This window comes from Diadema antillarum, unplaced genomic scaffold (genome assembly GCF_040938485.1).
Source record: "Diadema antillarum isolate AM-2024a unplaced genomic scaffold, OU_Dant_1.0 seq00000994_RagTag, whole genome shotgun sequence".
NCBI classification, from domain to species: Eukaryota; Metazoa; Echinodermata; class Echinoidea; order Diadematoida; family Diadematidae; genus Diadema; species Diadema antillarum.
Genome location: NW_027271832.1, coordinates 99,398 through 124,389, shown reverse-complemented (window position 1 = coordinate 124,389; position 24,992 = coordinate 99,398). Strand labels below are relative to the sequence as shown.

General features: G+C 39.4%; 1 protein-coding gene across 1 annotated transcript; it reads left to right on the top strand.

Annotated features, from left to right (window-relative positions):
• The first annotated feature begins 413 nt into the window (after positions 1-413).
• LOC139742298 (cathepsin Z-like) lies at positions 414-20,097 on the top strand. The gene is made up of 7 exons (XM_071652876.1): positions 414-698; positions 3,043-3,206; positions 4,957-5,136; positions 6,308-6,455; positions 8,840-8,915; positions 18,672-18,761; positions 19,750-20,097. Exons 1-7 carry the CDS (start codon positions 583-585, stop codon positions 19,861-19,863), a joined length of 888 nt encoding a protein of 295 aa, XP_071508977.1. The 5' UTR covers positions 414-582; the 3' UTR covers positions 19,864-20,097.
• The last annotated feature ends 4,895 nt before the right edge of the window (positions 20,098-24,992 follow it).

Sequence of the window (24,992 nt, the reverse complement as noted above, 5' to 3'; positions counted from 1 at the left end):
CAGTCCGAAAGCATGATTAGCGCTTTTAGGGGAAAACAGACCTTACGTATGCTCAAACGTTAAAAATGATATGTAGGTCTATCTATTTATACACATAATGATTTGACTCAATCGTAATGACAAGAAGGAAATGGAAAGGTGCATGGTTTTAAATAGAGAAAAATCATATCACTTCCTGCTATTGTTTTGTTAGTTTATACTTAAACTTGACCTTGCTGGACTTTGACCACGTGATCATCATCATAACCAGAATAGTAACGCGCTGTGTGTATATATAAGGAAGACTCATCAGTGTTGTCATTGGTCACATGATACCGGGTATACCTCTGAAAACACAACCCCATAGCTGAGCTTCAGTGCTAGCCAATAACCTCGTGACTTCGTGTGAAGTGGGTCGAGAGAGCCAGCTTCGAAGAAAGCTGCTTCGCGACATTATAAGAGTTTGAGGAAGCGGCTGCGGCTTTTACATTTCTCCTTTCAAACACAGTTGATGATACATCAAAGCATCGTTGTCTGAGCTGTCGATTACAATCACTTTGCAAGAGTGTCTTGTCAGCCGATCGACGGACCGATCATGTCAAGATGAGGCCTTCAAAGTTGCTAATCGCTGTCAGTCTTCTGTGCCTCCTGACCGTCTGCTACGCCAAGGGCCCAGCATGCTTCTTTCCCGAGAAAGCGCGGGCTGTGAAGCCAGTAAGGTGAGGATTGCATGTTTGTCTGGTTCGTTTTTGTTGTATCATGAAATTCTGATTGGATATTAAATCTAGTATCAAAGTGATATACAACAAATTTGTTGAGCTCAAACTGCCGACGGTTCAGCGATCTAAACTTAGAATATGCCTTCATAATCCCATTTTGCTTGTTTGCTTGAATGATCAAAGTGTCAGTCACCATTTAGAACAGAGACAAGGGCATATCTCCAATAAAGAGAGCGCCATTGGTAGGAGTAAAGGATTCATTAACTCTTCGAGCACATAAATTATTTTCTACGAGGAGATGGCTTGTGTTTCGTACTTGCAAATAATCACTGAGACTTTATAATCTCGATCAGTTACCCAATCAACGCGGCAATTAAAGTCAAACATCTTTGTCGTACACAGAATAGTAAAAAACAAAAAAACAAAAAAAACAACAAAAAAAAATCCCCAAAAACAAAAATCAGTTCGGTCTTCGTCTAGTGTATCATGACTCGGGAATAACATAGCATTATAAAACTCAATGATTAAAACGTGATCTTTTAGTATGAGAATGAAAGTTTCATATGTGTTCTTCGTGAATTGTTATCAAGTTATTAAACAAATTGACTGACATCGTGATATATACAATAAGCACCTTGGAGAAAGGAGAATTGATAATGCTTCGTACAGAATGTAAAGAATGTGAGGAAAACTGGGAGTGGATTTGTAACAGAATACCGACATGTGAGAGAGAGAGAGAGAGAGAGAGAGAGAGAGAGGGGGGGGGGGGGAAATCGACAGATATAGCGCGATCACAAATGCCACATCCAGCAAATTTCATTTCTTTTGTTTTCTTATTTTCTTGCGCGATTGCAGCCATTTTGTCGCCTTCAAAGTACTTCCCCATCGCTCAAAATGTAATGAAATTTCGCTTCCCCGAATGATCATAATCATCGTAGGAGCAGGCAAGCGATGACGAAGGGAGAGTATATATAATATGAACACGCTGATGAGGTAGATCCAAGTTTGGGCCATCTGGACTTGATTACACCATTCCCGCGGATTAAGGTGACACTTGTGTACGACTGTGTCACGTGATCGGGCCGATGAACATCTTAATATCCGCCCCGTCATGCAACCTTTACAAGGCAGATGTGTCGGTCTTCTCTACACATTACCTTGCCAAGCTGACCTCCACACATTCCCTCTCGCTACACAATAAACGCGTCTGATATATATATAGACATGATTACTGAAATTCAATTGTTACACTATTATGAGACAAATGTAATTATTGCATGCTGCCATTTAGATTCTGGTATTGTATCAGGAAGTGTTGAATAGCCAGTATGAGCTGAAAGTGAAACAAGGCTTTATGTAAATCATTTAACACCGTCAAGTATGGATTACATCATACTTATAATCAATTATGTTTATGATAGCTCGAGTCACGATTTATTCCAAAAATGTGTGTATTATATTTTCCTGCACCTAAAAAAAAAATATTCACGAGATGTATTACTGCAGTTAATGATTGATCTGAACGAGAAAAATCAGGAACGTGTTCAATAACATTCGTATACATATACACAGACATACACGCACACACACACACACACACACACCCGCGCAAGCACCCACAAGTAAATCATGCATACATATATATATAACACAGTGCTTATATAGCGCATATCACTACCGTGGTGTATCTATGCGCTTTAAAGGAGAGGGATGAAAGTAGAAAGAAGAAATGCAGTGTACAATATGTGTACCATAAATGCATAACCAAACTCATTCATAATACTTTTTGAACAGAAATGTCTTGAGAGCAGTTTTAAACTTTAACACTGTGGGAGCTTTTTTTTATATAACACGGAACAGCGTTCCACAGTGTGGGAGCAGCATGGGCAAAAGATCGCTCACCATAAAACTTTGTTGTGATAATAAGACATTGGAGGAAATTTTTCTGAGTTGATCTTAAATTACGAGAGGGAGCGTACCTGACCAAGAACTTACTGAGATATTCTGGTGCCATTGAATGGCGGCACTGATAAGTAACAGTATATATTCGGGAAATAAATCAAAGGTGCTCGATGCATGAGCATACCGCTGTGGTTCCATATCAAATCACTTGTAGCGGGGAATGGAAATCAAATTTTGTGAAACTACAGTTAAACATGCACATAAAATATACCTATATAATCTACATTTATGCATTTACAAATGTGTATGTGTAAATATGAATATACTTTAATTTATGTAAGTTTATTCGGATGATCATGTTGAACAAAGAAAATGAGCGTCTGTGTACCGAAGTAATGATGTTAATGAAGATTTCACCGTGTCTGAATTTCGTCATTCGCAGGACGTACCCGCGTCCGGCCGAGTCCGTTAAGGTCAGCGACCTGCCGTCTAGCTGGGACTGGCGCAACGTGAGCGGGAAGAGTTACGTGAGCCAGACCCGGAACCAGCATATCCCACAGTACTGCGGCTCCTGTTGGGCTATGGGATCTACCAGCGCCATTGCAGGTGAGCCAACCATCGAACACCAATCCCTGTGCATGGGAGTCCAGGGAGGTTGATTCGTGCTATGGACCAGTTTGTCGTTCGAGTAGCGTAGATTGTTCTTTCTGTGTGTTCTCCCTTCTCCGTCCCAGAAAAGACATCTGCACCTCCCTAAAGAGAATGTAAACTATGGTGCATAAAGAAAGAACGGCCTTTCTTCTGAAAAGAATGAAGTCGAAAATAAAAGGGGTAAACGGAGGACGGACAAAGCAAAATGAAGAGGCGACATTTATAGCTGAAAACCCCCTTTTTAATCAAACCTCTGGTATGACGAACTAGTTTTTCATCTTCATTTTTAGTTTCATCATGGATGTCTAAGCAGAATTTCCCAGCGATATACACTCAGCAAAAAAAGAAAGTAAACACTTTTTTCAAGATTATATTTCTCATATAAAATTTGGCTAAAAGTTAATGTATTATATACCATATTAAAGATAATTTAATTGGCTATCAACCCGGTGAGTCAACAAAATGGAAAACTTTACGCATGAGTGAACACCTTTGTTTTTCTCTTCCCGGGCACAAAAGTAAAAATTGCAAAACTGAGCAAGTTGTCATTCATGCGTAGGCGCCCTTCCATATAACAGTAAGAACAAACAACAAATTTCGCGCAAAAAGAAACATGAATTAAGTTGCAAAAATGATCCTATGATCTCTATAATATCTTTAAAACCCCAAAGATCAATGAAGGCTAAAAATAATAAAGGAAAATGAAGAATCTTCCGTCAAAACGTAATTCTAATGAAATAAGAGAAGAAGCAATAATTAACAATTGGTAGAAATTTTAGTTGTTTCTTTTTTCAAATTAGAAAATTGTCAATAATGCTTAGTTCTTGAATCTATTTCATGAATTAAAAAAAATAAAATAAAAGAATGAAATGAAACAATTCTGGTCATTTAATCATGTGTTTGTATATTACTCCCTACGTTATTTGAAGTTTGAGTTGATGGAAAATTCTTATTTTACCCCTTTAGTTTCCCACTTTGTTTTGTTGGAGGTTATAAAGACATAAAGAGAACGAAAACTTATTTTTGCTATTTCATTCATGTTTCTCATTGTGTTAAACTGGTCTTTTGTTGTCATTGTTATCGTGAAGGGCATTTGCAAATGAAAGAGAACATGTCAAGTTTTGCAATTTTTACTTTTGTGCTTTGGAGAACAAAAACGAATGTGTTCACTGAAGCGTAAAATTCCCTTTTTGTATTAACCTACTAGTTTGATAGCCAATTGAATTACCTTTAATATGGTATATGATACATTGATTTTCATCAAAATCTTCTATGAAAATATAAAAAATCGAAAAAAATTTTACTTTCTTTTTTTGCTGAGTGTATTTGTGTTCGTTCTGCATGGAAAAGTTCATGACTAGTACTGACCAGACGTCGTAGATTTCCTTGAGCTGGGTCAGTTTTGAAGGCTTAGAAGGAGGAAGGGAAAAAGAGGAAATGTTGAGATGCTAGAAAATAAACATTGCACTGTAGAGTCCTGTCAAGCTCTTTAACCACCACTTACCTCTTTGGTATGGAAAGTTGTTATCATTATCATCGTTGTCATACAGCACTAGCTGTCATCAATAGCAGCAACAACAGTCAGTTGTAGGATCAGCATCTTCCCTGTTATCTTTAGACGAGAGATTAACTATTAATGATCTTCAAGGTTTTAAAAACTGCACTATTAACTAAGACTATTGGTCATTACGGATCCTCAAAACAGATCGCATCAACATCAAACGAAATGGAAGCTGGCCCTCTGCCTATCTCTCGGTCCAGCACGTCATCGACTGCGGAAAAGCCGGCAGCTGTCAAGGCGGCTTCGACACGGGCGTTTACCAGTACGCCCACGACCACGGCATCCCCGACGAGACGTGCAACAATTACCAGGCCAAGAACCAAGGTAGGTTCTGATGAAGTCGGTTGTCAGGCCATACCACATGAGGTGTCGAAATGGTCCTGAGGAGTACTCCTCTTCTAACCCCACCCCGACTTATCCGAGGAGGTTTTGCAAACGCCTCGTACTGTCGCTAGCACCTTCGGTAATGAGCGAAAACCAAAGCTTGTCTCTCTCTCTCTGAAGATTGTTTGGTGCTTAGTGGTTTGATTCTTCTGGCGTGATGACCCTCAGTCTGTTTGCTCAAATTGCAAACACCAGGTATCTGTTAAAGGCTAGATTCCACACTGGCAAATGGTATTGTCCATTCCAGGCCAGTAATGGCGGAATGAGTGGAAATGGGAAATGAGAACCACTTATTAAGATTGGTGGATGAGGGTGGTGTCCTTTATAGAATCTATCCCATCTGGTGAGTAGACATGCTTTATTGCAAACCCAGAACGACTAAACTCACATCCGTCATGTGTATCATATCATATATTCTGTAAAACAGCTTTCTCGAGACTTAGATCTTACATTTCGACTTAATACATTTTCGGACCCGAGAAGTTGAGAAGACGGGATCTCATGACTATGTCGCCTTCTCAAAACCATGAAAGTTGGAAATCATTATATCATCATCATGGTGGCGCCTCTTAAAGCATCCGCACTACTTTTTTTTAAAGAACCTCTGAATGGACATCAATCATAAAAGCAAAACTTGTCCATTCGAGATTGAAATCGGACTCATTAGATTGCTTGGATGACAGACATTCAATTTCCCTTACTATTGTGTGTCACGGTGTTGATATTACTTGAAATGCATTTCCGTAGATCTCATTAATTACAGGTGTGAGATCCGAATGTATATGCCCCAGTCTGCATTTGTGGAGGTTTTTTTTTTTTGTCAGGCTTGATCTCTTTCTGTGTAACTTCCTGGAAGCTCTGTCGTTTATAGACATTTGTGTTTCTTTTCGATAGATCCAATTCACATAATCATCACACTCTACGTCCCTATAATACGTCGATGTCTTTTCAGTTTCCCCTTTTTCCCCTTAACTATTTTATGTTAGTTATGCATATTAGTATTATCAACTTATTGTATATTACACACAGTCCAACTTGTAGGCTTAAATTTGTAAAATATTTACTAATTCATTTCTCATTTTCGATATTTGTCGTGTTTTTGTCGCTGTAGAGTGTGACACTTTCAATCAGTGCGGAACTTGTTCGCCCAGTGCGTGCTACCAGCTTTCCAACTACACGCTGTACAAGGTGGACGATTTCGGCAGCATAAGTGGGCGAGACGACATGATGGCCGAGGTCTACAAGTCTGGTCCAATCAGGTGACGTCTTGTATGCTTTACAATCTTTCTATGATTATCAATGTTCATGATCTAAGCACAATATGTGACAATGTTTCAACCTTGATTTCTATGAACAATCCTATACGAATGTAATGTTAACTTTCCAAACAACGTTACCCTCCCCCACACAATACATACTAACACATTTGCAGAATTGTCTCACTCCTTGAAGTGATAACATAAACAGTGTTGTAGCCGGGGTTTTGTCCACATTCGTTATGGATAATGATTGTCAAGCAGCTCCCCATGCACAGAGATCTATGTTTGATATAACTGCTAGTAGTACACTAGAAAAGACAGTTATGCATTGAAATGATATTTCCTCGTAATATTCATTATACTTTACATTCTTCATCTCTTATAGTTTTAGAGTTCAATTATTATGACTTAGAATTATAAAGCTTTATACATGTATTAGTTTTTGTTTATGACGACATAAAAAGAGGTTTTGTCCTATACTTCACTTTCTGGCGTCGTCCGAACCTTATGCAGTCTGACTGTTTGTCCGCATGACACGTCACAACAATAAAGTACCTATCATAAGACTAGCTGATATCTACTTAAGCACTAACGTGGGTAGTTATCAAAGACAATGGAAATCGATTCTTCATAAAGAATTGATTTCCATTGTCTTTGATAACTACCCATTAAAGATTTTGATGGGAGAGCACATCACTCTCTCACACACATACACACATACATACATACACACATACACACACACACATAGACATGTATAATATCGAAGAATTTTTAAACTTCTATGATTTATTCAATGGAATTCAATTTATTTTCATTTTTCCACAAAAGCATATAGACATCACTTTTTTTCGGTAACAGAAAATAAGGTGCGTAAAACTAGGTAAGATGAAAAGAGTGCGCAATAACTGTAGAACCTTACGATGATTATACATTGTTATAAAATTCGATAATTATACATTGTCATTTATAATCCCGTCTTGTTTGTTTGTTTTGTTTCCGTCATAAACATACATACAGATATAAAAGACAACATATAAGGTACAAGGAAAATGATACATCATGCATAAAATGAAATATACATACATATAGCAAATGAATAGTGTGATACATCATCGATATACAAAAAGAATAGAATGTAGGATTATAGAAAGATAACGGCTGGATAGCCCATAATCAGCTGCACTTTTCTGGTGCCGCTGGTCTTCCATGGGGACCAGTTATAAAGAGGTATGGAAAAGAAAGAAAAAAGAGTAGAAGATTACATATTATAGGTTTTCCCGTCCATTTTCGCACTTTTGTCATTCAATTTCAAAGATTTATTATTCAATTTCGTCCCGAGAAGCTCGTGGAACGCAAATCCTAACTTCAATTTCGTCAATTGTCATTGTAATTCGTTTTTAGTCAAACATTTTCGAAGACATAGTATTAAAAATCGTCTATTGTCATTCAAATTCATCCCTCCCGCTGACGGATCGCAGAATGTGAAGATCAAATTCGTTTTTGTTCACACAATTTCATGAATTTTTCATTCAAATTAGCCAGATGTAGTCGATTCTTTATTTTGAGGGTGAACCAACTTTAAGCCGACATATTTTACTTTCTCTCGTAAATTGTATCGTTACACATTCTTTGACATTAAACAGGCTACAATTCTACACTTAAAATGTTGTCTTTAATCATGTTTGCCTAGAAATCGTTTGTCAGTGTTTTCTTATGCGAGACGGTACGTCTGTTTGTATCAGTGTGTACTCGGATTGCTTGTGTATGTGTCTGTATCTGTGGTTCTGTGTGTGTGTGTGTGGGGGGGGGGGACACTTGTGTGTATGTTAACTCCTGAATGTTAAATGTGAACGGTTACAGGGAAAAAAATACATGAATGACTGGGAAATCACACCGGATAGAGATATGAGACGAATATGAATGAAAATTTAACGAAAATGATTGACAAAAGACGAAATCGATCCTGCTGTTTTGAGTGATGCGAGTGAGACTGACGAATTTGAACTGTAAATGACGAAAATGTGTGCCAAATGACTAAATTGAATGGACTTAATTTGAAAATGAAGGACGAAAGACGAGTTTGAAAGTAAGATTGGCCTATTCCCGACATCCCGCGACGAAATTGAAGTAAAAATTTGTGAAATTGAATGAAAAAAGTTTGAAAATGAATGGGAAAACCTATATATAAATTCAAAATTATAATGATCTCATGAAATATTCATTTATAATGCAATATTATACAAAATCTCAAGGCAACACATAGTATAATTACAACATGATTGTGTGCTTTTAAACTGAATTGCCTAGTGAGTATTCTTTTTTGTTATTTCAATGATACTTTGATTGATTTTGCCATTCACACACTTCCTATCCATACTCAGTTGCGGTATCGAAGCAACCGATCAGTTGGAGAACTACACAGGTGGGGTGTACTCTGAGTACGTTCCGTCGCCAGCGGTAAGTATAAATGAGCAAGTTATACAATGTGCACAACTACAAATTAGTTATCAAATACTGTTATCTGTTCATGGTTATGCTCTGTTGATCAAGTTTATCAAGGTGAATAATTTGCAGTAATCGTTTTCTACACATGACTGCATGGCTTTATACACTGTTACATAACTTGTAGCATGTTCTTATTTTTGTCCGTGATTTAGCCACAGGTATTATGACGTATGTACCTGTATTTAAGTTTTATGCGCATTCTATTATTAAGTAATAATGAGCGCTGCGCTATTTGAGGCGTGCCTCTTTGTGCGTTGTCTGAGCGCATCGCGCTCAAGTTTTAGTATTGTTATGTCGTTGCTAAGACGTGAGATTCTATTAACGCATTGTCTTGCGGACATTTTTAAAGAAAGATATAGATATCTTGTTTCATATACACACACTCACTTACTTACTTACTTACTTACTTACTTACTTACTGGTCAATATTCAAGGCAGGAGATGATCCTATAATTTCCCGATATTTTTATTTATTGTGGAGAGAGCTTGCCACCGTTTTTTTTCCTTCAGAGACACTTACATTTCGGACTTTGTTGTTCATCATCACGCGATTTCTTTGATCTTATTACGGAGAGAGCTTGCCACCGTTTTTCCTTCAGAGACACTTACATTTCGGACTTTGTTGTTCATCATCACGCGATTTCTTTGATCTTATTACGGAGAGAGCTTGCCACCGTTTTTCCTTCAGAGACACTTTCATTTCGGACTTTGTTGTTCATCATCGCGCGATTTCTTTGATCTGTCTGGCAACATCTTTTTTTTTTTTTCAATTCATTTTATTTTCATACTTCTCATTTATGAACATTACAACAGAACCAGACAAGTTCTTTTACCTTGTGAACAATGTGCAGAAAACAAACAATATACATGGTGATAACACAGTAATTACATGTAATGATAACTGGTCAAAATCGAAATCGAAATGGGGTTGATCAAAGAGAAGTATGACGGGACCTACATGAAAGCTAGCTTGTTTGGCTGTAAGCCCCGAGTAATCAGTGTTTGTGAAAAAGAAACGGAGAACGGATAGAAGACCAGAATGATGATGTAAGGTTGCCAAATTTTATGTAATAAAGAAGAAGAAGAAAAAGAAGTAGAAGAAAAACAAACAAACTATACATTAATATGAACTTACTGTGACCGAGCCATCATTATTATACAGCCTACTTTGGTGTATATACTATAAACTATTGTTGCATTAAAACTTTCATTTCATCTCATTTCATCTCATCTCTTCTGCGAACATCTCATCTCATCTCTTCTGCAACATCTCATCTCACCTCACCTCATCTGATATCATCTCATCTCATCTAATCTCATCTCATCGTTTCCTGACTATTTCTGAACTCTCCCTCATCACTATCTTGTTTTCTTTGGAACTGTTACATCACTATCGCTATTTCAACTGTTGCATCGCTACCTGTTGCATCGTTACCGGATCGCTACCGTTTATCGCCGCGCACTGTCTCCTATCTGCAACGTAGTTATTCCAAGGACATTTATTTCTCATCAGAGCCTGATCTCTCCTGGCCACCCGTTCGTATATAGATCTATTTAATAATATTTTTAATTATAAAAGATTAACATTCAATTGTTTTATTTTTAGTGGTTATTATTAGAGCATTCCTACAGTGTAAAGTGATCTATGTAAGGTTTTAATTAGATGAGTTTATATTGAAGTTCTCAGAGAGTGTAAAACGTGGTCTCTTATTTTTATTAGATTTATTTTGAATCTTAATACAATTATTAAGTACTCAATTTTTGTCATTGTTTACAAACATATATAATTTCAAGTTCAGGTTTAAAAATCCACTGGAGAATCTGATATTTTATTGTTTTAATAATAAAAGAACATAATCGATTATTCAATTAATTCCTTTGTTTACATTTGTTGATATTAGTGTGTTGTCCCAACCGATTACTTTTTATTTTTGGAGGTTAAACACGAAAGAATATTTATTAATATACTGGATAGTTTAAAATCCTCCACATTGGTGACCCCGACGTGATCGGTTGAAAGACACACATATCTAATATTGTAAACTAGGTTCAACTGTATATCATCTGTACATTATCTGTATATTATCTGTGTAATATCTAGTCTCCTCTAGTCATGGCTATGCCACAACAAACCAATGAGACGACTGCAGTCGTACAGCCTGCAGTAAGCTATGTATCAGTTAAGCTGCCACCTTTTTGGCCAGCTGATCCAATCGTTTGGTTCGGTCAAGCTGAGGCTCAGTTTGCGACCCGCAATATTACTAGCGATCAGACGAAGTATCACCACATAGTTTCGGCTCTCCAGCCGGAGATAGCAGTGGAGGTGCGTGACCTCATTATCAATCCCCCTGTTGATAAGCCATACGCCACTCTTCAGGCTGAATTAATCAAACGCACAACTGCATCAGAACAGAGGAGAGTACAGCTCCTTCTCAGTGATGAAGAGTTAGGAGACAAGAAGCCGTCTCAGCTCCTACGCCGAATGCGCCAACTGCTAGGAGAACGTCACCTCGAGGAAGGCATTTTCAAGGAGCTTTTCCTACAACGCTTACCTCCGAACGTACGAGTTGTCTTGGCGGCATCAGTTGACGCAGTTTCTGTTGACGCTTTGTCGAATCTAGCTGACCGCATCATGGACGTGCACATTCCTCAAGTCGCCGCGACGGCACCTGTGACTCATGAGGAGCCTATGGCAGTCAACATCAGCAACAACGTAAACCTTGAAGCTAAGGTAAACGCATTAGTTTCAGCAGTTGACAGACTTCAGGTTCAGCTAGAAGGACGCTCACGCTCAACATCACGAGGAGCAAAGTCAGGGCGTAATCGTAGCCCAAGTCGAGAGCGCAGTCAGAACCAGGACCGCAAGTCAGTCGGAGACTTGTGCTGGTATCATTATCACTTCGGCGCCCAAGCAAAGCGATGCAATCAACCTTGTAAATTCCCAGTGATCGACAAATCTTCCCCGGCGGGAAACGCGAATCCCAGCCAGTAGACGCGGCAATACCAGCTGGGAACACCGCCTGCCGCCTGTTCTATGTCAAGGACTATTCCTCACAGACGAGATTCCTAGTGGATACCGGAGCAACTGTGAGTGTACTTCCTGCTTCTGAAAAGGATCGCAAATCCCTTTCTCATTACACTCTACAGGCGGCGAATAAATCTACTATCAGAACTTATGGACAAAGATCTCTCACCCTCAACCTAGGCCTTCGGCGAACTTTTCGGTGGATCTTTGTTGTAGCTGACGTAACCACACCACTGCTAGGAGCTGACTTCTTGCATCATTTTGGACTGACAGTGGATGTTCGTGCACGGCAACTCAGGGACTCAACGACACAATTGACTGTTGCTGCTATAGGTCCAGTTACCTCGCCTGGCACTCATCTCACGTTGAGCCCGGTTGAACCGACGAATCCATACGAGGAGATCCTGACTGAATTCGCCGACATCACTCGTCCGCTATACAAGGACGTACCCATCAAGCATGACGTGACACATCATATCGTCACCAAGGGCCCACCATGCGTTGCTCGCCCTCGTCGACTAGCTGATGATCGACTCAAAATAGCCAAGGATGAGTTTCAGCACATGCTGGATCTCGGCATTATTGAGCCGTCTGATAGCTCATGGTCCTCCCCTCTGCACATGGTCCCAAAGAAGTCAGGAGACTGGCGCCCTTGTGGAGACTACCGTGCCTTGAATCGCGTTACAGTGCCTGACAGGTATCCAATACCACATTTGCAAGACTTTGCAATTAACTTGGTCGGAAAAAGGATCTTTTCAAAGATCGACCTGGTCAGAGCTTACCACCAGATTCCGATTGATCCGGCAGATGTACCAAAAACTGCCATCACTACTCCGTTCGGACTCTTCCACTTCAAGCGGATGCCATTTGGCCTACGTAATGCAGCACAAACCTTTCAAAGGTTTATCGACCGTGTCACAAGGGATCTACCTTTCGTCTATGCATATATTGACGACCTCTTGATCGCTAGCGAGACACCAGACCAGCACCGTGAACACTTGCGGCAACTCTTTGCACGCTTACAAGAGTATGGTGTGGTCATAAACCCTAAGAAATGCGAGTTTGGCAAGCCTGAACTTCACTTCCTGGGCCATCATCTTGACTGCCATGGTTGTCGCCCTCTGCCAGAGAAGGTGAATGCAATCAAGGACTTCCCTCAGCCTACCTCGTTGAAGCAGCTGCGTACCTTCCTTGGTATGTTCAACTTCTACCGACGTTTTGTCCCGCATTGTGCTGACGTCCTTGCACCTCTGACTGATTTACTCCGCAAGCATCCTCGACGCTCTTCCAAGCAAATGCCTTGGACTCAGGAGTGTACTTCTGCATTCAGCAAGGTCAAAGAGGCACTCGCTAATGCAACGATGTTAGTACACCCTTCATCAGATCGACCAAGCGCTATCATGGTCGATGCTTCTGACGCCGCTGTTGGGGCAGTGCTCCAACAGAACTTCGATGGGCAGTGGAGACCACTAGCCTTCTTCTCCAAGAGACTCCAACCCACTGAGGTTAGGTACAGCACATTCGGTCGTGAACTACTTGTTGTCTACTTGTCGATCAAACACTTTCGTCATTTTCTGGAAGGACGCGAGTTTACGGTCTACACGGATCACAAACCTCTGGTTTACGCCCTTCGTTCAAAGCCTGATCGACACTCACCCAGAGAGATTCGTCACTTGGACTTTATCTCGCAATTCACGAGCGATATTCGGCACATCAAAGGTCAAGACAATGTGGTTGCCGATGCTCTCTCACGCATCCCGATCATGGCCCTGCATACTTCCCAGGACATCGATCTCGACAAAATTGCAAAGGATCAACAAGATGACGCAGAACTGCAGTCGCTTCTGAACGACACTTCATCCTTGCAATTGGAAAAAGTTCCCCTGTCCTCTGGAGCTGGTTACATCTGGTGTGATGTCACTTCTGGACAACCACGTCCGTACATACCTCAACAACATAGACGGGCAGTCTTTGAATCAATCCACGGACTATCCCACCCAGGCATCAACGCCACACAGAAGCTCATTGCCACGCGTTATGTCTGGCCTTGGATCAACAAAGACGTCCGCACATGGGCGCGCACATGCGTTCAGTGCCAACGAGCAAAGGTTCACAGGCATACCAGAGCACCTCTTGGCACTTTTGCTACCCCTGATGCACGCTTTGCCCACATCCATATCGATCTAGTTGGACCCCTGCCTCCTTCGCAAGGTTTTACTTACCTACTGACAGTAGTAGATCGATTCACCCGTTGGCCAGAAGCATTTCCCCTCAAGGACATCTCTGCAGAAACAGTCGCCAAGGTCCTCGTTGGAGAATGGATCTCCCGTTTTGGAACGCCTTCATCCATTACCCACGACCGCGGACGACAATTCGAATCTGTGTTGTTCAAGACATTGTCCGACCTGATAGGCAGTACCTCAGTACGTACTACTGCGTATCATCCGCAGTCCAATGGACTTGTTGAACGATTGCACAGGCAGATCAAAGCCTCTCTCAAGGCTCAGCCTGAACCTCACCGCTGGAATGAGTATCTTCCCCTCGTTCTCCTGGGCATACGTGCCACAGTTAAGGAGGATGTCGGGTCAACACCAGCTGAGCTAGTTTACGGAACCACGCTCAGGCTACCTGGACAAATGGTCAATCCAAGTTCAACAAAGGAACCCCTGGACGCCACAGACTATGTACATAGGCTCAGGCATCACATGACCACACTGTCGCCGTCTGACACACGCCGACAAACTACCAAGACCTTTTTTGTCCCGAAAGCCTTGGAAGAATGTACATACATGTATTTGTACGTCAAGACCATGTACAAAAACCCCTTCAACCACCCTATGCCGGTCCCTTCCAGGTCAAGCATCGCACTTCCAAATACTTCGTCATTGATCAGCTCGGTAAAAGAGCTACTGTGAGTGTTGACCGCCTAAAACCGGCATTCATTGAGAATCCTTCGGGATCGAAGGAAAAGTCCCAGCAGAAGCCTAGGGAGACTACTAAAGTCTCTGCTTCTCCTGCGTCAACCTCTACGGAAAAAGGGAAAACTCCCACTCCACCTCCTCCCAAATCTCCAGTTCGGGTCACTCGATCTGGCCGACATGTGCATTTCCCAAAGCGTTTTGTTTCTTTTGCAAGATAATTTTTTTTTTCAGATTTAAGCACATGCTACTATTTCTTTTAATTCGTCATTCCTGGCTTTTCAGCAAGTCATGACTAGGAGGGGGCTAATGTAGCATGTTCTTATTTTTGTCCGTGATTTAGCCACAGGTATTATGACGTATGTACCTGTATTTAAGTTTTATGCGCATTCTATTATTAAGTAATAATGAGCGCTGCGCTATTTGAGGCGTGCCTTTTTGTGCGTTGTCTGAGCGCATCGCGCTCAAGTTTTAGTATTGTTATGTCGTTGCTAAGACGTGAGATTCTATTAACGCATTGTCTTGCGGACATTTTTTAAGAAAGATATAGATATCTTGTTTCATGTACACACACTCACTTACTTACTTACTTACTTACTTACTTACTGGTCAATATTCAAGGCAGGAGATGATCCTATAATTTCCCGATATTTTTATTTATTGTGGAGAGAGCTTGCCACCGTTTTTTTTTTCCTTCAGAGACACTTACATTTCGGACTTTGTTGTTCATCATCACGCGATTTCTTTGATCTTATTACGGAGAGAGCTTGCCACCGTTTTTCCTTCAGAGACACTTTCATTTCGGACTTTGTTGTTCATCATCGCGCGATTTCTTTGATCTGTCTGGCAACATCTCATTTCATCTCATCTCTTCTGCGAACATCTCATCTCATCTCTTCTGCAACATCTCATCTCACCTCACCTCATCTGATATCATCTCATCTCATCTAATCTCATCTCATCGTTTCCTGACTATTTCTGAACTCTCCCTCATCACTATCTTGTTTTCTTTGGAACTGTTACATCACTATCGCTATTTCAACTGTTGCATCGCTACCTGTTGCATCGTTACCGGATCGCTACCGTTTATCGCCGCGCACTGTCTCCTATCTGCAACGTAGTTATTCCAAGGACATTTATTTCTCATCAGAGCCTGATCTCTCCTGGCCACCCGTTCGTATATAGATCTATTTAATAATATTTTTAATTATAAAAGATTAACATTCAATTGTTTTATTTTTAGTGGTTATTATTAGAGCATTCCTACAGTGTAAAGTGATCTATGTAAGGTTTTAATTAGATGAGTTTATATTGAAGTTCTCAGAGAGTGTAAAACGTGGTCTCTTATTTTTATTAGATTTATTTTGAATCTTAATACAATTATTAAGTAGGGTTGGGGGTACCACGTATCGACACCCTAAGGATCTGTAGCTTGTTTATTCTAAAAATATAATACAAATCCGCCTAATTCTTACCTCAAATATGCCATAAATACTGCAGTTTTGAATGTCGTGACCGTCTCGTTGATTATGAATCTCCGTTTTAAAATAGCGCAATTTTAGTGCGTGCGTTCCGTTTTCTTCGCGCAGCTAAAAAGGGAACCTTGCGATCGACACCCCCTCTCCTCCATAGGTATACACGTGAATTTCACAGCATAGGTATACACGTGAATTTCACAGGCCATAGGTAATACACGTGAATTTCACAGCCATGCGTCGTTACTGATCGGATGTGTAATTTTTAGCTTGGTTTGTTTGAGTTTGATTTTCGTTTCTTCGTTTTTATTGTTTTTATAGCTAATGACACTTAATCCCGCGCGTACTTTTTTGTTCTATACGCAAACAGCCATGATACGCAGGGTGTCGATGGGAAGGTGCCCTGTCGATAGGTGGTGCCCCAACCATACTCAATTTTTGTCATTGTTTACAAACATATATAATTTCAAGTTCAGGTTTAAAAATCCACTGGAGAATCTGATATTTTATTGTTTTAATAATAAAAGAACATAATCGATTATTCAATTAATTCCTTTGTTTACATTTGTTGATATTAGTGTGTTGTCCCAACCGATTACTTTTTATTTTTGGAGGTTAAACACGAAAGAATATTTATTAATATACTGGATAGTTTAAAATCCTCCACAAACTCTTCTCACATGAATCTTATCTACAATGTTGTTCTTAGCGTATGTCATCAAGCGGCATTAGTAAGTGGGATTTGACTGCTGTCACATCTTTATGTGGGCATTCATTTTTATGTGAATATGATTTTAACGTTAATAAAGAAAATCGAATTAAAGAATACCTAGCAATAAAAGTGTTTGTATATCATGCGTATTGTAAGTATACTGAGAATGAGTTTCTATGATGGCATAGAAACTGCATATGTCCTGTAACATCCTGTGTACATGGGCTAAAAAGTAGACCTTCATTTAAAACTGAAAAAGAACAAACATGATAAAATCCAAATCTTTATCAGGTTCCGCCCCTTGGATCTGCCCATACAGTCATCATGGTAATTGGTTTGTCATTGGCCTCCGACCTCATCAGAAGTTGAATTGAATTGACTTAAGCTCTCTAAATAAAATACTACTACAATAATTATTCTGTGGACTTTGTACGTTTTGTCAAGCTGCCAATGAATACAGTACCGTCAATAAAGAAAATCTTAGCTTACAAAATTGTAGTAAAATTTGTAGATAAAAGGGGGGTCAATTGCCTTATAGATCGCAGTAAAAATAAATTGTCTTATATTTTCTTGTGAAAATTGATAGGAAGTTGAGAGGCAACAAGACAAGATGCCCTTGTCAAATTTGCTATATAAAATAATACGCAACTTCTTTTCATTTTTGGAATAACTAACCCTGTTTTAATTTCGGATTAACGAACCTTTAGGATAATGAACTGTATTTTATTTTGGGATTACCTTCCGAATATCAAACATTTGGAATTACGCTAGGAAATGTTTGGATTAACGGACCCTTTTTCGTTTTCTGACTAAAGAACCTCTAAAGCTATGGTGAATTTGTGTGTTTCAGAAGAACAAACCCTCTGAATAACGAAATTTATTTCATTTTGCATTCATGAACCTTCGGTATAACGAACGTACCCGTTTTATGTTACCACAATGTATTGTTTATTTTTTGTTGAAAAAATATGAAAGTAAATTTAAAGGAGCATTCCAGATGATTTTCATAATTGCACATTCATGTAGTGCATAAATACTAAGTATACAACTCCACGTATTGATTTGTGGAATTTATTGTGGTTCTTGAGCAGAGAAACAATACTTTGAAAAACCTTACAAAAATTACACTAAACAAGTATGATAACATAGAAGGTTCACATATTTCAGAAATGTAGCAGTGTAATTCCATTACAATACCGTTTGCTTGCAAGTTCACCTGTGTATAATCTGTGCATGCCTTCTTCTTTTGTTCTGCTTCCTTGAGCCCCAACTTATGCATTCTTATGGTGACTCTGTCATGTCATCATCCTTGTTCATTCAAATTTGTTCTAAATTTTGAAAATTATTCTTATTCTTCATCCCAATTATCATACATTCTGAAACTCTGTCCTCAGTATAACTAATTTATAGTTGTTCAAATATAAAAATCTGAAAATCATCCGGAGGTCTCCTTCAAACTGAGTTAATGAATATAAGACTCATGAGGTATATACCTAATACGGCTCGTTGCGATTCATAATAATTATCTGTTTGTTTTCTTATCTTTAATCTATTTATCATTTCTGTTTGTACGCACAGATAAACCACATTGTGTCTGTAGTTGGCTGGGGTGTGGACAGTTCCGGTGTGGAATTCTGGGTAGTGAGGAACTCTTGGGGAACGCCATGGGTAAGCCAACGGTGAAAATACATCGTCATGTAATAGTACTTGTCTTGTAGACAAGATAGACAAGATAAGAATGAATCTTTTTTCATTGGTGCTGGTAATTCATCTCAGATTCATCTTTTATTGGTCTGTGATGTGACATAGAAATTTTGATTCCATTGACATCTGTACAATAAACATGACAACACAAAACACATCTCTTATCACAACTACTAATCTCAGTGAAAGTTACGATTGAACACAAACAGCTCCCTACAGATCTCTATACGCAATCATACATATCTATCCTTTATTTAGCCCTACATAGCCTATATTGACCCTTCCCAGACCCAAGAATTTTAGTTTGCAGACTGATGATATTATACTACAGACAAAACTTCAACCAATACACCAGTCATCCTTTCTTAATAAATCGTCAAAGCCCAAATGAAATTTCGACTTGACGCTGTAAACCCTCCCGTTTTGCCAATTTCGAGAGAAATTAGGCATCAGTATTCACGTCCTTGTTTACTGGTGATAGTTGTTATTCTAGCAATTGCTATCATAATGGGGGGGGGGGGGAATCATACTTGGGCTAAAATTTCTTACTCGTTGGTAATCTCATTGTCTTTGCCTTCTGTTTCCCCTTTCACTCGTCTCTCCGTGTTGTATATTTGTTTTTCATCATTTGCAGAATATGATAACGAGAATGTCTTTAGTCAATCATTGTCATTTCGTTGAGAAGCAGACCTATTTAACTGATGACCCAGGTTTCAATATATTTGATGGTTTAATGACGAGGATGATTTCTTTATGCCGTAACTGACAAAACTCATTACCAACACGGCAAACTTTTGAAAATCACAAAGGAATGAATTATCTTGAACTTGCATAAATGACGTGAAATGCATTTAACTATATTTCCCCTATTTGACCTACTGTGAGTGTTATTTTACGCAGATATTTATTTATTCTTTGAATATTTCTTCATGTTTCGTTTTGGGTCGTTCAGGGTGAAGGGGGCTGGTTCAGGATCGTGACCAGCGAATACAAAGGAGGACAAGGCAATAATTACAACCTGGGCATCGAATCACAGTGTGCGTTCGCCGACCCCATTCTACCGTAGCATGGACAGCTACAGTTCTCCAGAATCCACCGGGTTAAAAGAACTGGATGTGACCCTTTAATTATCATATTTCATCCCAGTGCATGATGCACTGAAATGTGGAGGTATTGATCTATACCGGTACTCGATTTGAGGTGTTGGATGTTGATGTTAAGACATGACGAGTTAGTCGTCTCGCAGTGTATAACAAATGATTTTTGTCGTGTTTCTAATTGCATCTAAATCCTCTGTAACCAATCTGCAAATCGTTCCGAGCTTACATGAGAGCAAATACAGTGTGTCTGTCTGTCGGTATGTATGTATGTATGTATGTATGTATGCATGTATGTACGGACATATGCATGCATGCATACATATATACATTTTTATAGTGACTATCGATAGCTTCGATGACACTGATGCTCCGTATTGATTTGATGTCTTTCACAGATGATGAAACTCACATCATTACCAATTATGTTTGTTCTTTGTGTGTACACGTACATTATTTCTCATTTGCTTTGTACATTTTGCATTCCAGCATTGAAATTTGAGCGACTTGGGGTGGGGTGGATTTGGTGATTGGGTGATTTTTAAAAAATCTATTCATCAATTTTTGTAGAGGGCTACTAGTATGTCATCTGTCAGTAATTTTACGTATTGCAATGTCACTGTTTATGCTTCTTGTGTCTTTTTACCAGATTTGACAGTACTACATCTAGGCCAGAAATCATGTTACCCCGAGCTGTGATTACTGATTGAAGAGGACTGCACTGACAAATACGTTTTGCAGGAACATAAGTCATGTATGAATTAAAGCACAAACATCTGCATCAAAGCGTGCACAAATTTCATGCTGCGTCTTGGTGCTACGTTATTGTAGAGCGAAAGGGAAAAAGGTGCATAACGTCGTAATGGAAAATAGTTTGGGCGATGCGGAATTTGTCTACACCTACAGTCCGACAGTATACAAATGACGCACAGGTCTGAGTGCGTCAGTCGGGAATTGTGTGCATAAGGTAACTATGGAATGCTTAACCCACGAGGCGAAGCCGAGTGGGTTTAGGCTAAATTCCATAGTTACCGCATGCACACTATATTCCGACTGACGCACGAAAAGACATGTGCGTCATTTGATTTATAGAATGGGTAATTTTCTTGTCAAAAACCCAGTTTTCTATCGTGTTACCCGATGACAAAATTACTGGATGCATTTCGTTTTGGCTTTCCGTAAAGGGCATGCATACCCGTACGCGTGTTTTTTTTAGACGGCACAGATTGGGGAAACTAAAAATCTATCGGGGACCCTATCCCTAAACCTAACCCTAATCCTAATCCTAACCCTAACCATCAAACCCTAACCCTAACCCTAACCCTAACCCTAACCCTAACCCCAACCCTAACCCTAACCATAACCATAACCAAAAACCCTAACCCAACGTTTTTCCCATAGGTTTAACACGCGCCATGCCCCAATCTGTGCCGTCTTTAAAAAAAACGCTACCCGTACTTACCGTTTTTACTGGATGCATGGCCAGCCATGCATAAGTTTTTATTATATCCCTCACAAAATGCATCTCGTCCTCTGATTGGTCGAGAGCACTGTAAACAACAAAACATAATTCTACCATACAAGTGCGCGAAAAAGACTATACTCCCTAGGGAAATGGTAAAAACTATACCACGCTGGTGATTTTCGCGCCTTTTTTGCTTCGCGTCGCGACGCGAAATATTTCACGTGTAAATGAATGGGTATCGCAGCACCTTCGCTTCGCGAGAGATTTCATGTACAAATGAATGGGTATCGGGGCGCCTTAGATCACTGCACTTCGCGAGAACCACAAGGCACGCATACACTCAATGCGACACGGGTTACGAGACTCAGACTCAGACTCTTATAAAGCCCTCATTCTACGTTACAACAGAGTAGGCGATATCGTAGATCTATAATTAGACAACAATAAGCAAGCTAGGGTTCTTCGACGTACCGTAGGTTTTTGGGGAGTTCATGCTTCGCCGTTTGAAAGTTGGTCCCCCAGTTCACTATTAAATTCGAGCGACCAACCCAAAAGATGTTGACAAACGAAACTGCAGTAGATAGTAGGCCTGCTCTAACGTTAGCGCTAGTTAAGCCTATACGTTAGTTCTACCTGTCTAACAGTAGGCCCTATTTCCCGTAATCTCATTCCTAATAATTATTTTTTAGAGTGTCTAACGAGTAAGTTAGAGTCTAACTTGTTCACTGTTTACGTTAGAACACCGTACGAATCACACGAATTTACAGTGGCACTCGATGCTTTAATTGCTAGAATTTTTCCAGTGCCTATTCTAACCTTATACGCTGTTACTGAATGCTACCCAAATTTACAAAGTATACTTGCATTTTAACAGGAAATGATAGTCCATATTCATGTACAGACATGACAGCTAGGTAGAAAGACGACAGAAAACACAATCAACTGCAGCTCACAGTCACATCGTTGATCAGCTCGAGCACGCACATCACCGCCCTGGCAACCGAACGTACTTGTTGACAGATCGGATAGGCGTATTGCATGTATGAAGCGCGTAGTGAGTTTGCAGTTTGCACATGTTTACCAGTACGTTGTACAGCAATGCACCGAGTACACTTCAGCGGCTGAGCGCGCAGTTGTCTCTTCATAGTACGCGTACGCGCTGCCCTCCTGCTGAGCTGCTTTCCCGAGCGTGAATGACTAGTCAATCTTCTTGAAAAGTAAAGCAAGATGCCCTTAAAAAAGAGGTAAATTACAGAATACCAGCAGTCGAATACTCTTAAATTCATTGGGAGGGATATAAAACAAATATACCAGGCCAATTTTTCGAGGCACCGGTTGAAACTATGTGCCTTCGGTGACTTCAGTAGCACTATTTTCTTCGGGGCTGCGCCCCTCAGAAAATAGTGCTACTGAAGTCACCTCATGCGCATAGTTTCAACCAGAGCCTCTCAGGCCTGGTATATTTGTATACTGGATGCATGGCCAAGCTGAGTGCGCGAACGCTTGCTTTAGTGCGCGAACCTTTGTTACAAGTACGCGTACTCTTGCTAAGTGCGCGATAACATGTTTACCACTGTGACTCAGCGTGCGGCCAGTAAAAATGAACACATAGCTCTCGACCAATCAGATCGCAGGATTCTCGCTACCCATTCTATAATAACCCATTATTAACGTTTTTAGAAGACTTTCTATGTAATAAATGCCAAGCAATGGCTCTGCAGCATTATGAATAAATTGTACATGCATAACATTGTTTGATTTGGCTTATCTTTGAAGTAAATTCATGCCTCTTTCAAATCTTGTCGATGACTTCAGTGTTTGATCATTTGTATCGTCTTTTTATATGCAATGGATTTCAGTAAAGAAAGTCACATCTCACACTATTTTCTAGGTGAACATTATACATGTATTCTGATGGTCCTATGAGTAATGTTACAACATCTCTATTACTAAAAGCGCTTAATAACACAATGTACCTACCTGATAAGAGTTTGACAATGCACTCACAACTGACATCTACTCTCACTGCAACTCTTGTCTAACACATTCTTATCGAACAGACAATGAAGACTCCCTAAACTTGACTTTTGTATCATTTACACCACATATATTTCACGTATAATAAGTAATACAATATATCTCTGACATTTACTTACTATTGATATTCATGCACGTACATTAACAACAAACAATGCGATCATGTTTCTCCCATTAAAAAAATGTCTTAGGAATATACTGTGTAGTCAAAATATTGGCCACACATAAAATACCCCACAGTACTGTTCCCCAACATGGGACAAAAAAAAAACAAACTAAATTAAAACGAACCAAACCATCTCCCCCTCCCCCCCCAAAAAAAAAAACAAACAAACCCACAACAACAACTAGAATATCTCAATGTCATTGGTGTGTACGTTTTCTGATTTTCCCAATTTCTGTAGACATCAAGCCCTCCTTATACAAAGTGAACTGTCTCCTGATCTATGAAACAACTAATATTCCCTAAGTATGATCATTATCATAATAAACGAATGAGAATTAATTAACAAATTGACACAATTAATACAATTAACAAATGTGAATTACACCAATAATTCCAGCAAAGTTATGTAAAGAATTGTGGCATTAATTGGGGCTGCCAGCACTTACATATCAAATCATAGATGACACCAAGGAGCATTCAGGGAGATGCTTTCACACATCTTGTAGACAATGATTGGCTAAGTATGACAGGCTTTGATATTCTTTTGTTAGGACTAAAGAATTCATTCTGACGTCAAAGAGCCTCCTTTTGGGTCAGGAAAACCAAACAGCTCTAGAAATATGCACGAAGTACTAATGGTACCTGATATAATGTACTGCAATTTGACACAGCTGGAACATGAAACATATGGATAAATCAATGTCTCCAAATAAACCTAGCAGAATTTTGAAAATTATTGATCATCTTCTTCTTTTGTACTTAAAAAGAAAACCAAAGATTTGGAAATTGCAAATGCACATATTGCTGACCAAATGAAACAGAGAGGACAATTTACCCTAGCTTCTGCATATTGTATCTACCTGTACTTTTACTTCTGTTCGTGAAATTCTATGCAAAGGGCTAAGTGAAGATTTGATTTGGGTGGGCATATTACCATCACTTAAAGTCTTTAATCTTTTTCTATTTTTTTTGTGTCATTTTTGACAGAGAAAATTGTTATAATTCACTTAAAATAAATTGGCAGCTTCTAATCATAACAGAAAGTATCACACAGCATTGGACAGATAAAGGTAGAGAGATGCAGTACACACCAAACCATTGGCTGATTCATTGCAGTACCTTTGACAGGGAGAATTACACAAAATATTGTGATTATGACTTCATTATGTCACTTCTAAATGCTTGTCAGATATGTGAGGATTAGTGAATTTCAGGGAATACATGTTTTATGACTAACATAATATCGGGTTCCATCCAGTCCTTCACAAAACTGGTTTATGATATACACTGTACATGCTTAATGAGAACATGCTTCAGAGTACTGTGTTTGGAATGAAAATATGACTAAATGAAAGAATCAAAATACAAACACAAATACAAATATTGATGCTAGCTTGGCTACAAAACATAAAAATATACAGTTTCTCTAT

Bases quoted from the DNA above. Each gene is read 5' to 3' on its own strand.
- LOC139742298 (XM_071652876.1), top strand. From the start codon at position 583: ATGAGGCCTTCAAAGTTGCTAATCGCTGTCAGTCTTCTGTGCCTCCTG. The intron at 699-3,042 runs GTGAGGATTGCA...CGTCATTCGCAG, and splicing joins CGGGCTGTGAAGCCAGTAAG to GACGTACCCGCGTCCGGCCG. The intron at 18,762-19,749 runs GTAAGCCAACGG...TGGGTCGTTCAG, and splicing joins ACTCTTGGGGAACGCCATGG to GGTGAAGGGGGCTGGTTCAG.